We start from the raw sequence: 17,598 nt of genomic DNA, 5'->3' as shown, positions 1-17,598 counted from the left end.
AATGCAATAATTTACAAATCTCAAAAACTGATATTGTATTCACAATAGAACATAGACAACATATCAAATGTCGAAAGTGAGACATTTTGAAATTTCATGCCAAATATTGGCTCATTTGAAATTTCATGACAGCAACACATCTCAAAAAAGTTGGGACAGGGGCAATAAGAGGCTGGAAAAGTTAAAGGTACAAAAAAGGAACAGCTGGAGGACCAAATTGCAACTCAGGTCAATTGGCAATAGGTCATTAACATGACTGGGGATAAAAAGAGCATCTTGGAGTGGCAGCGGCTCTCAGAAGTAAAGATGGGAAGAGGATCACCAATCCCCCTAATTCTGCGCCGACAAATAGTGGAGCAATATCAGAAAGGAGTTCGACAGTGTAAAATTGCAAAGAGTTTGAACATATCATCATCTACAGTGCATAATATCATCAAAAGATTCAGAGAATCTGGAAGAATCTCTGTGCGTAAGGGTCAAGGCCGGAAAACCATACTGGGTACCCGTGATCTTCGGGCCCTTAGACGGCACTGCATCACATACAGGCATGCTTCTGTATTGGAAATCACAAAATGGGCTCAGGAATATTTCCAGAGAACATTATCTGTGAACACAATTCACCATGCCATCCGCCGTTGCCAGCTAAAACTCTATAGTTCAAAGAAGACGCCGTATCTAAACACGATCCAGAAGCGCAGACGTCTTCTCTGGGCCAAGGCTCATTTAAAATGGACTGTGGCAAAGTGGAAAACTGTTCTGTGGTCAGACGAATCAAAATTTGAAGTTCTTTATGGAAATCAGGGACGCCGTGTCATTCGGACTAAAGAGGAGAAGGACGACCCGAGTTGTTATCAGCGCTCAGTTCAGAAGCCTGCATCTCTGATGGTATGGGGTTGCACTAGTGCGTGTGGCATGGGCAGCTTACACATCTGGAAAGACACCATCAGTGCTGAAAGGTATATCCAGGTTCTAGAGCAACATATGCTCCCATCCAGACGACGTCTCTTTCGGGGAAGACCTTGCATTTTCCAACATGACAATGCCAAACCACATACTGCATCAATTACAGCATCATGGCTGCGTAGAAGAAGGGTCCGGGTACTGAACTGGCCAGCCTGCAGTCCAGATCTTTCACCCATAGAAAACATTTGGCGCATCATAAAACGGAAGATACGACAAAAAAGACCTAAGACAGTTGAGCAACTAGAATCCTACATTAGACAAGAATGGGTTAACATTCCTATCCCTAAACTTGAGCAACTTGTCTCCTCAGTCCCCAGACGTTTACAGACTGTTGTAAAGAGAAAAGGGGATGTCTCACAGTGGGAAACATGGCCTTGTCCCAACTTTTTTGAGATGTGGTGTTGTCATGAAATTTAAAATCACCTAATTTTTCTCTTTAAATGATACATTTTCTCAGTTTAAACATTTGATATGTCATCTATGTTCTATTCTGAATAAAATATGGAATTTTGAAACTTCCACATCATTGCATTCTGTTTTTATTTACAATTTGTACTTTGTCCCAACTTTTTTGGAATCGGGGTTGTAAATACTGCACTTAGTATGACTAAAATGCATCTCTCTCACTAAACACTTTTTCCAACAGAATGTTTAAAAAGCACTAGAAATCCTATCAAAATCCTATCGGAATGCATCAAAGGAATTTGCTCATTTTCAAACGAAATGTAAAAATGGCGCTATAAATACTACCATACTATCAAAATATACTCCACAAAGAAATTCACTCGAATGCAGCATTTTAGTCCGACCAAAATACACTCACTAGTAATCGTTCACTTAAAACCTCAAAACTCCATCAAAATCAATCACTTTCCAGATAATTCACTTGTAAACTTTCACTTAAAACTTTCAAACATAAATTCAAAATCGCACTAAGACACGACCACACTATTCAAATACACTCACCAAACACATTCTCTGTCCTGCAAAATGTCACTAAACACTTTAGAAGTTGTACAGTTTGTTTCTGAAATGCTACGGAAGACTAGTTTAATTTCACACTCGAATGTCCATTATATTCTGATTTAAGGAATCTTTACCTTAAAATGTGTAACTGGCTGGTCGAACATTTGCTTATCCACGGAAATTCATTCTCCCAGGCAACCTGGGATTTGCATTCATATTTTTGCCGTGTGGTATTGGGTTTAGTGGCCATGATAAATGACTGCTTGTAAAAAAATGTCAGACAGCCTGGGTGAATCCTACATTACGGAAGTGACTGTCGTTCTGTTCATTGATTGGTTAAAAATCAGTTGACGTCAGCGGTGTTTCTCATACGATTCTGATTGGACATAATCGGGAGTATTTTTAACTTGGCGGGAGGGATTTCCTGAAACCGGGAGATTATCCAGTTTTTAACAAATACGAGCAGAAGACGGGAGACAGAGGCTAAAATCGGGAGCCTCCCGCCGAAATCAGGAGAGTTGGCAAGTATGCACTTTTGTTATAGCAGCTATAAATAGTCATTCCATCGCATCTTTATTCTCTTTCTTGAAGTTATTAAGACCAACAACAACAACAAAAAAAACGCAGCTTGTTCCATCATGTTACTGAGAAACTATAAAAAGAAGTGTAAACTCCTCTGTCCTGAAGATGTTGGAAAACTTAAAGTTCCAGCTTCACCTCTGACTGTTACACAGCGCTGACACTCCTTCCAGAAATGACACACACACACTTCTCCTTACAGAAAACTTCTCCACATCAGTGATTTTATTGAGTCCCTGTGAATGAGCTGTTGCGATGGAAACTATTTTACAGTTATTCTACAAAATCGAGTCGTACAGGAGCTGATAAAAACTCTACTTTGTTTTTGAGTAGAGTTTTTATTTCGTCTTCGGTTGCTTCAGCAACACGCTCTGCCATTTTATTTTTCTCTACTCAGGGTATATGAGCTGATAGCCTCATAGTAGAGTAGCCAGTCAGAGCCTGCGATTGCTCATATCCAGTGAATGTGGAGAGAATAAAACAGAACGTTGTTATAAACCTACACGACAGTCAGAGGTGCTGTTATAGAAAATTAATCAACACCCTTCGACCAATCAGAGTCCAGAGTTTAACAGTGCTGTGAGATAAACCATCAGATTAAAAAGCTGATTGTTTCAGTTTGATAAAATTTTGCTCTCACTGATTCACTGGTGTTTGTTTTGTCCGTGTTGTAGGTGTCCGGTGAGAACAGTCGTGATCGATACACTCGCGTTCACACGCGGAGTTCTCCGGGATTCCTGGAGCGTCTGGGAGAAACGATGGGGGGGATGGCAGTGGGTGTGGTCATCTTCTTCCTCTCCTTCTACGTGCTCTTTACTAATGAGGTCAGCAATCAAAATCTTCATAAACTGCGTTTTCTATTATTATGTGCTTTGTCTGGCCAAGTGGTAGAAACTGAAGAGGAGCAACCAGAAAGCTTCTTGTAAAGCGCGTATCTGTCCTTCTGAGACAGCATGAAAATTCCCCCCCAACACACACTCTCACACACCTCTTCACCTCCCTTTTGTCCTTTGCAGGGCAGAGCAATCCGCACCGCGTCCTCTCTGGATGAGGGTCTCGCTCAAGTCGTGACCCTTCACCCAGACTTCTATGTTGACCCCCAGAACAACGGGCACCTCGTTCACCTCTCAGCTTCTCTGCGCACAGCTCAGGTACTTCCACATTATAAACAGCGAGATATTTACACTGTAATAGACATCGTTTCATCATGTGTTCATGATATTTCTCTCTCTCTCTCTCTCTCTCTCTCTCTCTCTCTCTCACACTTTCAGCCTCTGCATGACCCAAACTACAATGTCATGGTTCAGGCGGTGAAGTTGAAGAGGAATGTGGAGATGTACCAGTGGGTGGAGTATCAGGAGTCACGGTAGGTTAAAAAAAAAAAAAACACCAACACAATCTTCGTCCCGAACCTTCAGCTCTCCTTCATGCTCTGTCTCTGTGAACAGGGACTATACAGAGAACGGAGAAACGAAAACGGAGACCACGTACACATACAGTGAGTTCATCTTTCTCAGAAGTCAGAATTATATCTGTGCTCATACATCATTTCGATTGTAACAGCTCATTCACAGGGACTCGTACAGCAGACGTTCCGCGTGAACAGATTTAAGTCTTTTACTGTCAGGAGGAATGTGTTTTTGTGTATCATTTCTGGAAGGAGTCACCAGTGTCTTTGTAACAATCAGAGGCGAAGCTTCGTCGTTAAATTGCTGTGGTGTAAGAGGAATAAAAGATCCAAGGACGTTATCTTGGAGAAAAATAATCAATGTCTGCACTACACCACCCTGGCATTGATTATTTTCATCTAACAGCACATCATGTCATGGTTTATTCCTAATTGAATGTATCATTTGTATTCTTACTAAATTTCAGACACAGAGTGGAAGTCGGAGATCATCAACAGCAGAAATTTTGATAAGGAAATCGGCCACGTCAATCCCAGGTACAGCTTTAAGATGCGTGCGTGTGTGTTTTGTATTACACACGCACGCGCGCGCCACACATGCATATATATACACACGCATGTATGTATGTGTGTCTGTGTGTGTGTGTGTTTTATCAGTGTTCATTGTGTGTGTTGCTTTGTGTTGTAGCGCAATGGCTGTTGAGAGTGTCACTGTCGTTGCCCCCGACGTGTGGGTTGGCCATTTTTTTCTCTCAAAAGGTATTTATTTGTTAAGTTGACCTGTATTTTTTTGGACAGCGCACCACATCAGCAAGTGCAGTTTGTTTGCAAGTGAAAACGGAATTTCGTTGTGACTTTGCTCGAAAATGGCAGTCTGTCCCCAAACCATAGTGTTAAACACTGCCCTCTAGTGGTGATGTACAGTTCAGCGTGTATAACTCGGGTTTATGAACAGTTTTACACCTTTTTCTGTAATTTGGTACTTTTGCTTCCCGATTTAAAACGGAGCCTTTTGATTAAAGACACACTGGCTGTAGATTCTGTTTATATATTTTTGAGTTTGTCATGTTTATCTGTGTGTGTGTGTGTGTGTGTGTGAGAGAGAGAGAGATGTGGTTATAACGTGTATATTTTCTCTGCAGGTTTGATCGATCAGATTAATAATTTCAAGACTCTGAGTCTGAGTGCACTTCCTGTTACTGACCAGTTTCTCACGGTGTACGAAGATTATTTCTATCACACAGCCAACCCACGGAGACCAGAGGTACACGCACGCGCGCACACTGTTTCTTACTGAGATAATGACTTTGGATCATAGAGGTGATGTGTTGTGATTGCTGTGTATGTGTGTAGGTGGGAGACGTGCGAGTGAGCTTCTCCTACGCCGGACTCAGTGGTGAAGTCTCCTTCCCTGGACCAGCACAGAAAGTGAGTTAACTCACAAAGGTCCTCTTTACACACTTGATAACTCATCACCTGATCTTTATTCTGGAAGAGTGTGTGTGTGTGTGTGTGTGTGTGTGTCCCCACGTGCAGGTGAGCGTGGTGGCGATGCAGAAAAAAGACAAACTCGTGCCTTTTAAGACCAAATCAGGAGACACGCTGGAGATCCTTTACCTGGAGGAGCTCACAGCAGAGGTACGTGTGTGTAACTGATGCTTCCTGATCTACGTGGCTGATGAGAGGTTACGACTAACAGAAGTCCAGTTTCACATGTTGCACCTCGTCCACTGGCATCACGGAGCTGATTGATCTCACTGATGTGTTTCCTGGACAACAGGACAGTCAACTTTCTTCCTAAGTGAGGGGGTGTGGCCTAAAGTCTGAAGGCAGCTCTTAAAGGGGAACTGAAGTCATTTTTAAACTTGCTTTATTTCTTAATTAACGTGTTATTCAATTATGTTTTCTGTTTTATTAACCTTATATCGTGACTTGTATTGGCATATTATATTACACTTATTGGTCTTTTCAGTTTTTAGCCATGTTGAATGTAGTTCGTTTGGTCCACAGCAGGCGTCGCTTATCTGCGCAATCTTCACGAGACTTGTGCGAGACTTCAAATGTGAAGTGTCAGCGCCACCATTTTGAAAACTGTTTACACAGCGGCCAGATCGCCATATCATTCCAATTTAGATTAATTTCGAGATCAGTGATGGAGATTATTCCATACGACTTCGAACCAACGTGGAGTAGAGAAGAGTTGGAAAGACGACAGGATAAGGACGAGTCGTCGTGCTAGTGTTTACGTCATTACTGTCGCACAATTAAAACGTGCCAGATGAGGCGGCTGGTGGGTTTTCAAAATAATAAATACATGCATGTATTTTTGTGATAAATGCATATTATACTGAGCGCATTTCCTACATAATCCTCACTAAGGTTTCGGACAGCAATACAAAATGGCGTGCCCTATATAGTGAGTAGGCAGTGATTTCAGATACGGAAAACTTCTGGCTTGATTACATCAGCATTCGAAAGAGGGCGTGCGCGCGTCTTTTGACAACATTGGCAGATGTTGGTCACTTTGATTTCCGCTGTACGTTTTACTTCGGTCCTGCGATGTCTCACACAGGTCTCAATGATACGCCCATTTCTTTGACTTGTGGACTGATATATTACAGAGCATATTTCAAACACTCAATTTCCTACAGCAGTGACAAAATAGCTGTCAGAAATGCATTCCTATATTTAATAAAATGAGAGAAATAGAATTTTGATGATAAATTTGCCTTCAGTTCCCCTTTAATGTTTAAAGTAACACAGAAGTATCCCGAACCCTCGATTTAACTTTGTCGACTGTGTGATGATTTAGATGTTACACTCGTAGCTTCATGGAAAAAAAAATAAATGTCATGATTAGTTTTGTGTGTGTAGGAGGTCTTTGCTCGAGAACATCAGCACAATGTGATGATGACATGGGCTCTGAGAGCAGGTGGTTGGCTTCTCATGTTCATCGGGATCAATCTGACCATGCGCATCTTCTACACTCTTGGTAACACACACACACACACACACACACCTTTGTACAGCTCTATACCATGTGTGTGTAAGAGACTGTACGCCTCATTGTGTGTGTGTGTGTGTGTGTGTGTGTGTAGTGGACTGGGTTCCTGTGCTGAGAGAGCTGGTGTCTGTGGGCGTGAAGCTCTTTGCGGCGTGTGTGTCCTGCTCGCTTTCTCTCCTCACCATCTCAATCGGCTGGCTGTTTTATCGCCCCCTGGTGGCTGCGCTGATCGCTGCAATCGCCCTGCTGCCCATCCTCATCACACGCGCTCGCAAAGCTGAGAAAAAACATCAGTGACCACTACAAAGAGTGGGATGGTGAATTCACAAAGATGGATTCTTTTATTATACGGACCACTGCTACTGCTCATCTCTCTCACACAGAAAATAAGAGCAGTATTCGGAACACACCAGGGCTGTGTGGAGTGTGGATTCATAGCACTGGAGTCCTCTGTTATGGATTAATGTTCAAAACTAAAGTTAAACACACTCCAAATAAGAATGTATGTTTGTCTTTACAGTATAATCTAACAGTTACTGATAAATCACCCTGAACAGCTGCCCCCCCAAAAAAACTTGCTCTGACGAGCTTCTCAGTCAGAAAGAAAAAACGAACTTTAATAACAGACACATTTACATTCTGATTGATCAGAAGGTGTTGATTAATTTAAACAGGAGTCTCCAGTGTCAGTGCTTTGTAACAGTCAGCTAGCTATTTATTACAAGAATACATTTAATTTGTCAATAAATTCAGATATAAATGGATCGAGTATACATTGTTCATTAAGAATAAATATTGTAATTGTGGGTAAGTTGCTGTGATAAGAGGAATAAACCATTTGTGGGTGTGCTGTTATTAAAAAAAAAATCACCTTCAGGATGGAAATGGTAACTGTGCTTGACTTCAGGCTGCACCACCCCACCGTTGATTATTTTCCTTTAACAGTGTATCCCAGTTTGTTTTATCCCTTCCTTAATCAACACCTTCTGACCAATCAGAATTCAGCCATGCTGTGGTGTAAATCATTTGAACATGTGCATATTGAAATATAGGTTGTGTTAGATGGGACTGTTTAGTGATAATTCATTGTTCAAGTGATTTCATTGTTTTTTTTTTATTTCCTTCTCACAAGCTCCTGGTGAAAGATATTACATTCTTCATATGACAGGATGTTTATTTTTCTGCACTTCTGTATATTTCTGATTATGCAAATTAAAAACATCCCCAGCCTGACATGCTCCACCCCGTCGCTCCTGGGAAACCAGTGCCACATGGTGTTCATGAAGCAATAACACTCGTCTGTCACATGTTCAAAACAACCTCACTTTTTTCCAGCAAGATTTTCATTGGTTTATCTGCTGCTTGGTGAAAACTGTCACTGCAACTTCCCCTAAAAATTTAACCACAAGCACACTGAAAACTCTTTCAATCAAAACACTGGCGAGGCAAATAAATGGAAAGAAAGCAAGAAAGATGACCAGCAAGCTTCCTAAAAAGTTTCTTTAATACACAAATACCAAATTTGGTTCCTGTTTGTTTCGAAAGAAAGTAAAATTAAAAAAAAAAGTTTCAAGTCTTGTCCAAGTGTATGCATTCCAGAAAAAAAACAGAGCCTGTGTTGTCTTTTCTGTATTGCACATTGGTCCTGATCTTTTTTTTTTTTTCCCCATCTTCATTGCATATTTATAAATTGAAATAACTGCATGGGCCATCGGTCACAGTGAAACATCACTGATACGAGCATATCATTTAGCAAATACACGACTCCAACGTTTCTCCTTTTACCGTTGGCTCGGCACGAGTTTATATGGCAAATTTAATCATGACGTGCGTGTCTGTAAAAGTACAATAGAACAACATTTCTCCTGATCTGCCTCTTTAAATACTGACAAAAACTTCCATAACTAGCCATTATTGGTTTCAATTAAAAGACTCAAAGAAGAAAAAAAAAAACACACCACGTGATTTAGCGGTTGAGCACAGTCATTTCAGGCAGGCTGATTGGGGGTGGGGAAGAGGGCATTACTTATGTTCAGCCCCTCCCGTCCTGTATAATGAGCATCGAGTCCCGTTTGTTTTACAGTAGGAGGCATTTGGTGCCCTTCTTGCCTTTCCTGGCCTGCAGTGCCGCCCTGGTGGCCATCTCGAACACCTCCCGCACGCCGTCCTTCGTCTTGGCTGAACACTCCATGTAGCCAAAGGCGTAGATCCGATTCGCCATGTCACGGCCCTCCTCTGCTTTCACTGGCTCCTGCAGAGAGAGAGAGAGAGAGAGGGAGAGAAAATATTTCACATCCAGCAAACCAGAGAAATCTCTAAACAGAGCTGGAACAGCTGTTTTCATTCATTCATCTTTTCTTGGTTCTTAACCATCAGTTTTCATTCTGACCAGAGAAACCTCTTTGGCGTTAAGCAAATGACATTCTGATTTATTTATGGAATGAACTGTTTCTCGCTTGTGCTTCTCCTGAAAGTGTGAACTCTGAACTTTCAGTCCCACATTTGTGTTTGAAAGTGAACAAGAATTTCACCTGTTCTTATTCCAAACTCCTTTTTGACACCAAGAGAAAACCCGACATTTTTTGTTGAAATCATTCTGAATCATGATTATTTTTTTCCACCTGAATGATTCAGTTCAGTTTTTTTTTTAATCTTCAAATAATTTCCATAATCATTTTTCCAAACATGCATTTTTCCAGTGTTTCATGAATGCAGCTGTTTTACTAGATATTTATCTATTTTGCACTTCTCTTTATTGGCCTCTGTTATCCTGAAGATTATTTGGTTAACGGAGCAGGCAGCGTTAACGGAGCAGGCAGCGTCAACGAGCTGGGGGAACTCCGGTACCTGCTTCATCTTGGCGAGCTCACGGCGAGTGTGTTCGTCGTTGCGCAGGTCCTTCTTGTTGCCCACCAGGATGATGGGGACGTTGGGGCAGAAATGTTTCACCTCAGGAGTCCATTTTTCCGGAATGTTCTCTGTACACAGGAAACCTCACCTAGTTAGATCACATGCTCACAAGCCATCAGTTCATTAACTTTTGTGCTTTATGAATTTCATTCTCATGAGTCCTTTCACGGTTTTGTCCATTTTAACTTCACGAGGAAACCATGCTCAGTGAATTGCTTCCTTTTTTTTTTTAAACCAGATCAGCACTTGGCTTTGGCTTCAACCCATACATAGAGAGTGTGAAAGAAGGAGGAGCTACATGCAGGAGGGTGTGGTTTAAAACTCAAACTTAAAGACAGTCACAAACATTTTGGAACAAAAGAGGTAAGTTTCTTCTTGAATAGGCATTTTTTGTCAGGTTCTCTTTTTATATTAGCGAGCTAGCTTTAGCAACTAAGATTATGGGCATTTCTGGAAATCCTGTCAGGTTAGCTCATGCTAGCTAGATAACAGAGTAGCATTAGCAGTAAAGATTCAAAACATTTATAACCATGATATTAAATCCTGTCAGGTTAGCTCATGCTAGCCATCCAGAGTAAATTAGTGGTGGAGATTATGAATTAATCAAAATGACAATGAAAAATCCTGTCAGGTTCGCTCTTTCAAGCTAGTATTAGCTGTGAAAATTAGGACCATTTGTAAATTTGACCCAAGCATCCCCTCATCTTTATAAACATTTAGCTTAGCATGGTAAATTAGCTTGGGTTATGAGTGAAAACACAAGTATGACTGAAAGTATGAAATCCTGTCAGGTTAGCTTGTGTTTGCTGTCTAGTTAGCATTAGCTGTACATATTATGAACATCACAATGACATGGAGAAAAAAAAATCCTGTCAGGTTAGCACTTTGTAGCTAGCATGAGAAGGAAAATTATAAACATTTGTAAGTTTTACCCAAACATCCTCTCAGACTAAAAAACTTTTTGCTTCACACTAGTTCATTTGCGAACTTGGTGCACAAAAAGAGGAACATTTTGTTTGTATCTGATATAAACTGTCAGACATCCTGTGAAGGTTAAAAGCAAATTTTTTTTTAAATGTACATGCTAATAATTCTCAAATCTTGTCAGTATAGAGAGCTATATGAAGATTTTCTGCCATGAAAATTTATCAGTCTAACTTTGAGAATCCTCTCAGGTCAGCTTGTGTTATCGAGCTGGCTGGGATTAGCAGTAAATGTTACAAATGTTTGAATTTGATGTAAAAGGCGTCTCAGAACTTGTTAGGAATTAAAAAAGTGAAATGAAGGAAAAATTTAAAATAAGTGTTGAAAATAGAGGTCAGGAAAATCATGCTAATTCTGTGCTATCTGTGACAGAGATGAGTAAAGAGTGGATGATGATGGTGGTGGTGGTTTGTCATTCGTTGTGTGTTTTAGGTGACTGTGTGGTGAACTTTACCAAGACTGTCAGGACTGTCAATGGAGAAACACATGAGGATGACGTCAGTGTCGGGGTAGGACAGAGGACGGAGACGATCGTAATCTTCTTGTCCTGCTGTATCCCACAGCGCCAGTTCCACCTATACACACACACACACACACACACACACATTTCCTCAAAATGAGTTTCACGTTCTGGCTTACAGGAATAAAAAGGTGAAGCTTGTTCCGATCCTGTTCACATGAAGTGAAATTGATAATCGTAAGTCTTCAGAATTCTAAAAAATCTGGATGCGATTTTAAAATAAGTGTATGAAAGCATTAAAATATTCTTTTCTATGCTTGCAAATTGATAAATGAATCTTCATCTGATCTTTAATCGTGACCCATCACATCTTTTATTATTATTATATTATTTATATATTATATTGTACGTTAACTTTTTTTTTTGTAAAATATTCGACAATCATCACAATATCAGGTAACCAATAATCAGTCCACACCTACTGTACGGTCAGGTCCGAGTTATTCACACACCATCTCGAGTTAAATCTGCATTCTGATTTTTTTTTTTTTTTATATAGCCAAGACTGGACATGACATAAAAAAAAGATACACTATAAATATGACAACGCTCTGACCAATCCGAGCTCTGATCACCTAACTGACAAGGCTTTGTCATGTAGATGAAATTTGGGGATGAGGAAAGGGTAGATTTTTGTTCTCTGTAAAACACTGCGCAAGATCTTCACTTCACCGTTTGTGTTTTTGATCTTGACTCATTTGTGCCGTTTCAGTTACCTGTTTGCTGTCCACCTCAATGTCAGCCACGTAGTTTTCGAAGACAGTGGGGACGTACACCTCGGGGAACTGGTCCTTACTGAAGACGATCAGGAGGCACGTCTTGCCGCATGCGCCATCTCCAACAATCACCAGCTTCTTACGGATCGCTGCCATCTCTCTGGAGAAACACAGCACCTGGGTTACTGACACGCCCCAGAACCAGAACACACTTGATGGAGCTGATAGAGGTACGCTTATGTTATTGAAGTGAGGATGCTTTGACAGGAGTGGATGGATTTGATTTCAGAAATTTTGCCCCCCAAGAAAAAGTGCAAACTGGAACACACTAACCATGACATTTTTACCAGCCCTCGATAGTATCAGCTATCCGATTAGCCTAACTAGCTCTTTCACCAGGCTCTCTCTTTTTCCTCTCTTGATGTTAATAAGACAAAAACAAACAAAAATGCAGCTTGTCATGTTCGCTAGAAACCGTAAACTCCTCTGTCCTGAAGATGTTGGAAAACACAGTTTGACCTCTGACTGGTACAAAGCACTGACACTGGAAACTCCTCCCATAAATGCTACATAAACATCTTAGAGAACTTCATCAAATGTTTTTTTAATCTGTTTATCAGTGAAGCATCTTCTGTACCAATCCCTGTGAACGAGCCGTTGTTATAGAAACGAGAAGGGAAAAGAATGAACATGCCTTCTGACCGATCAGAATCCAGAATTTGTGTTGTGGTATAAAGTATAATAAAGTAACAGAAGCTAGCAACTGCGATCATTGGTGACAATTAGGCACACAAAAAACAAAAACCCTCACTTACTGCATCACAAACTTAAATGATGAAAAGGGCACATGGTATGGGATTATATTATGAAGTTTCCTTTTTGATCAGTGTATTATCATCGGACTTTTCAATGCAGAATTTTGCACAATGAAAGAAAAAAATGTAAGTGTTGTGCTTAAATGATAAGTCTGTTGTTCAAAATTATTGTGCAGACATGCTGGGTGATTATCGTAACATTTCACTTCAGGTTTCACCACGTTTGTGTTTTTAAATGATGGCTTCATACCGAAATACCGTGATCTATTTTTATTCCGGTGTCAAATCGTAACAGCGCCGAGTGACGCTCATCTCTCTCTCTGGATGAACACAGGAAATAAACCGTCTTCATGAAGCACATTTAAACAAAGAAATACATTTATTACAGTAGTTTAAGGGCTGACTTTTGTCGATAACATCAATGACTGACTTAATAAAATGGCTCAGATCGTTAAAAAAAAGTGACTGATGAAATAAACACACTGTGGAAACTCTGAGGAGGTTAAATGTGTTGAACAGTAATTCTCTTTCACATCAGGGAGCACATTTAGGTTCTCAGATGCTGTACATGCGCTTTTTTAATGTTTAAATAAAACGTGTTCCATTATTTTCGATATTAGATGCTGATGATTTCGGAAATATATTTAGCTTAGCTTAGCATAAGCCCCAGAAGCGGAAGTGCGATTTGTTCCAACGAAAACGGCCCTTTGTTTGGACAAATAAAACTCAATCGCAGTCTTTTTACTCAACTGTAATATCGCTGAATATCACGGATCCCAACTTAAGCGACACACACGACTGATATACTTCCTATTTATGTTCTGTTTGGCTTATTTTTACCTTGTGTTTGATGCTTAGCGAGCGAGTTTTTCCGGTCTCTCCCACCCAAAGCGTCAAAGCACAACGGCGCAACTGTCACTACCGCGAGCTCCTGCCTGGATAGCACTGCGCATGCGCAACACAACGACACATGCGCGTTCGTATCTAGTGGTCATGATGCACCGCGCATGCGCACGTCCGTCTGCTGGAAAGTGATATGAGAGATTTCAATCTTGAATGGAATCCTATTGGAGAAGGGGCTCAGAACCCTGAACAAACTCCTATTGTGTGAAAATAATTGGTTTCATCAGAATTACACGACCTCTCTGATGATCTTTAACATCTTATCCATCGACTAGCAAATTATGACACTTCCTGCTAAGCTTAAAAACAAAATAACGATTGTGTTGTGAGACAAGTGACAGGTGGAGCTCATTTATGGCAGTGACCACAAATACACAAGACTGTAGCCGAATAAACATTAACATTGTTAAAAGTAACCAAACTCACGAACCACATCAGGAATCTCAACCACTATGAGCTCAAGGCTAAAAAAACTGCTCTGCCTTCTCACAAGAATAACTGTCATGAACATGAGGAGAATATTGGGTGCCATCAAAGAACTGATACCGTTGGCTCACAATGATACACGTGACCCAAGCTAAAGTGAGTTCACTGTTACATTTTTGTCAAGGGGAGCGGCACAGTGGTGTAGTGGTTAGCGCTGTCGCCTCACAGCAAGAAGGTCCTGGGTTTGAGCCCCGTGGCCAGCGAGGGCCTTTCTGTGCGGAGTTTGCATGTTCTCCCCGTGTCCGCATGGGTTTCCTCCGGGTGCTCCGGTTTCCCCCACAGTCCAAAGACATGCAGGTTAGGTTAACTGGTGACTCTAAATTGAGCGTAGGTGTGAATGTGAGTGTGAATGGTTGTCTGTGTCTATGTGTCAGCCCTGTGATGACCTGGCAACTTGTCCAGGGTGAACCCCGCCTTTCAAATCAAATCAAATCAAGTTTATTTGTACAGCACTTTTAACAATAAGCATTGTCGCAAAGCAGCTTTACAGAATTTGAACGACTTAAAACATGAGCTAATTTTATCCCTAATCTATCCCCAATGAGCAAGCCTGTGGTCAGCTGGGATAGGCTCCAGCTTGCCTGCGACCCTGTAGAAGGATAAAGCGGCTACAGATAATGAGATGAGATGAGATTTTTGTCAAGGGGAAAAACTGGGAGGACTGAAATCTTCCCTTTAAGAGTTTCTTTACTACTGTATGACCAGAAAGGATTAAGGCAGCGCGAGAACTGCAAATGTATGACCACTTTCTTGTTCATCTTTTGGGAGGGGTAGGGGGAACTGATCCCCCCCCCCATGCAGACCAGAACAACCCAGTGCTCCATTCAAATCAACGAGGAGGTCCGTTTGTGACATAATGCAACACGCCCAGTTATGAGACCAGAACTCTTCCACTTTTGCTCCCATAGAGATGAATGATGTTGCTTTATCTTGGTATATTCAGAGATCTTTGGTATAACTGGAACCACAGCCATGTGAGAGTCGTGTCAAGTGGTGGTCCAAAATGCGTGATCGTCATGTGATTCACGTAGACTACAGATAGTTCCAGGAAGTTCCTGGTGGGCAATTTGAAGTCATAAATACACATAGACAAAACTGTGATTTTTTTTTGGTAGTTCGTAGTCATTATGTAAATTGACTATAAGCACACCAACATATGTATGCCATTATATCAATATTGTTTTTAAAAAGTAAAATTTGGTACTGTTTGAGGATTAGTGTGAACAGCTTGTGTTGCCTGCTTTGTTAACAGATCTTAGGTGAACGTGACCTTGATGAAAGAGCGTGTTGTTGTTGCTTATTGCATTGAAATCTTTTCTTTTTTAATTATCGTCTTAAACTTGCGTAGTCGTCAAGAACAATCGTATCCAAATGTTGATTGATACATTTAGAGTTTGGAGAAGGGAAGGGATGATAGAAAATTCAGATCAAATTCATTTTCTAACATTTTTTAGATTCATGGTGGCTTCAATAATCCCATGGTCACTGAGGGCCGGAGCAATCTTAATGACGAATGTAATCTTTATGGTTTTCAGATAGAACAGAAGGAAATCGACAGGTGACTCTCAGTGGTGGCTGGCCCATAGGGGGCGCTTGGGTGCCACCCTCCCAGATGTGGAGGGGGAAAAAAATATATATATATATACACATTTTTTACAAATTTTATTATCAATGTCAGTTTTACTTAATAGTGTGTGCCTACATGCGATCTGAATTATTTAAACAACATTTCCACCAACTGACTCTCATTCAACAGTGAATTTCCACAACAGACTCGTATCATTTCTCTTCTTGGGCGCTCGTCAAAGTGCCCCAGAAGTGCAGCGAAATAGCCAATTGTGTATGGTTGCTAGGGAAAAATAATAAATATTTGGCCAATCAGCATTGCTGAATTTAATAGTTTTGGGGCGCTGGAAATTTCGCCCCTGCTACAGAAAATGTGGGAAAGTTTTGGTTGCTATGGTGATAAACTTGAGGTCTCAGGTCAGTCAGTCAGAGAGATGATGGCGACGACGACAGTTGAGGGGCGGCTTCCACCAAATTCGGTGAGAGATTTGTTGAACTAACCTTTCGTGAAAAGGACGATGGTGGAAAAAATCCGTGTTAAGGAGCTGGGACCCGACAAGCCCGAAATAAACATCACCCAGCCAACCAAGGAGAAAGTTAAAGCCTACAACAGGACTTTTTGCAGGAGTTGGTTCCAGCGTAAGTTGTGGCTGACAGGCTGTGGAACAGCCAATGCACTTTTTTGTTTCCCCTGCATCATTTTCAAAAGTGACAGGTGTGATTTGATGTGGACACAGTCTGGACAAACTGACTTAAAGCACCTCTCCGAACGCATCAAGAAGCATGAAAGATCAAGAGTTCACATGGAAAACTGTGTAAAGCTAGCTGTGCTTGGAAGGATTAGCATAGCGGCGCAGCCAGACGATGGGCACCGCATTGCTGTAAGAAGGCGCAATGAAGAGGTCGATAAAAACCGTTATATTTTATCTAAGATCATCGATTGTGTTAAATTTTGTGGTGCTTTTGAACTAGCAATGCGGGGACATGAAAGTAATTTTTCCCCCCTCTCTCTCTCTCTCTCTCTCTCTCACACACACACACACACACACACACACACACACACACTGTTGATTTGTGTTTGTAAGAACTTGAGTATTGTATTGTATTTGATAATGTTCCTTTCCAAATCATAAATGAAGCTTAATATAGCTGTAAATTGATAATTTACTTTATCTGTGAAACTGCTGATTTTGAGAAGGAAATTAAATTATTATTGTGGAATTGTCATTTTCTGACTGTTCATTTGAATGCTTATACTAGACTAGGCAGGGAAATCTATTGGCACACCAGCCCCACTAAGAATTTCTTTCACCAGCTGCCACAGGTGACTCTCTATGATTGTCATGAATTCATTATATAAATCTGTAATAAACTCAGGAACATGAAAAGCAGGTCAATAGTTTGTCCGTGTCCTTTCCTCTGTGTTATCCTTCCATATCTTCTCCAGCATGGTTTGCTGGGCTGCATGTGGAAGCTCCAATGGTTCAGAGAAAGGAGTATGAATGTACCATACGGTTTCCCCACTGACACTGAGAGGAGCAAAAAATGGTTGGTTCATGTCAGGAGGAGCAATCTTACCATGATCACTAAAGATTTGAGCAACAAAAAAAAAGTGAGGTCATCATATTCAAACACTACTTTTGGACTTTTTCACAAACAAAACACACCTTTGGAAAAATTAATATTTGGTTTATTAAAAAAAAAAAAGGAACAGGGAAAGGCTGGTGAAACCCAGGGAGAGGAGACGCAGAATGAGGGGTGAGGGTGTTTTCCCATTT

At 40.9% G+C, this 17,598-nt stretch overlaps 2 protein-coding genes across 2 annotated transcripts in view; one reads left to right on the top strand and one right to left on the bottom strand.

The window, feature by feature from the left end:
- The window catches only part of LOC132874177 (transmembrane protein 43), a 31,712-nt gene extending 23,559 nt beyond the window's left edge, over window positions 1-8,153 (top strand). Inside the window, exons 2-12 of the mRNA XM_060910154.1 lie at window positions 3,183-3,332; window positions 3,525-3,659; window positions 3,780-3,874; window positions 3,957-4,006; window positions 4,384-4,453; window positions 4,605-4,675; window positions 5,059-5,180; window positions 5,270-5,344; window positions 5,453-5,554; window positions 6,791-6,908; window positions 7,015-8,153. Of these exons, the coding sequence (XP_060766137.1) occupies window positions 3,183-3,332; window positions 3,525-3,659; window positions 3,780-3,874; window positions 3,957-4,006; window positions 4,384-4,453; window positions 4,605-4,675; window positions 5,059-5,180; window positions 5,270-5,344; window positions 5,453-5,554; window positions 6,791-6,908; window positions 7,015-7,217 (1,191 nt within the window). The 3' untranslated portion in view covers window positions 7,218-8,153. The remainder of the gene's footprint in view (window positions 1-3,182; window positions 3,333-3,524; window positions 3,660-3,779; window positions 3,875-3,956; window positions 4,007-4,383; window positions 4,454-4,604; window positions 4,676-5,058; window positions 5,181-5,269; window positions 5,345-5,452; window positions 5,555-6,790; window positions 6,909-7,014) is intronic.
- Window positions 8,154-8,406: 253 nt separating this feature from the next.
- LOC132874178 (rho-related GTP-binding protein RhoA-B-like) lies at window positions 8,407-13,817 on the bottom strand. The gene is made up of 5 exons (XM_060910155.1): window positions 13,706-13,817; window positions 12,051-12,210; window positions 11,269-11,389; window positions 9,768-9,898; window positions 8,407-9,171 (listed from the first exon to the last, which is right to left on the bottom strand). Exons 2-5 carry the CDS (start codon window positions 12,204-12,206, stop codon window positions 8,998-9,000), a joined length of 582 nt encoding a protein of 193 aa, XP_060766138.1. The 5' UTR covers window positions 12,207-12,210; window positions 13,706-13,817; the 3' UTR covers window positions 8,407-8,997.
- Between the last annotated feature and the right edge of the window lie 3,781 nt (window positions 13,818-17,598).

Source organism: Neoarius graeffei, chromosome 26 (genome assembly GCF_027579695.1).
Source record: "Neoarius graeffei isolate fNeoGra1 chromosome 26, fNeoGra1.pri, whole genome shotgun sequence".
Classification (NCBI taxonomy): Eukaryota; Metazoa; Chordata; class Actinopteri; order Siluriformes; family Ariidae; genus Neoarius; species Neoarius graeffei.
Note: the sequence above shows the minus strand (reverse complement) of the source record. Positions and strands in the feature narration are given on the sequence as shown.

Bases quoted from the DNA above. Each gene is read 5' to 3' on its own strand.
- LOC132874178 (XM_060910155.1), bottom strand. From the start codon at position 12,206: ATGGCAGCGATCCGTAAGAAGCTGGTGATTGTTGGAGATGGCGCATGC. The intron at 11,390-12,050 runs GTAACTGAAACG...GTGTGTGTATAG, and splicing joins TTGAGGTGGACAGCAAACAG to GTGGAACTGGCGCTGTGGGA. The intron at 9,899-11,268 runs GTAAAGTTCACC...TCCTGTGTACAG, and splicing joins TGACAGTCCTGACAGTCTTG to AGAACATTCCGGAAAAATGG.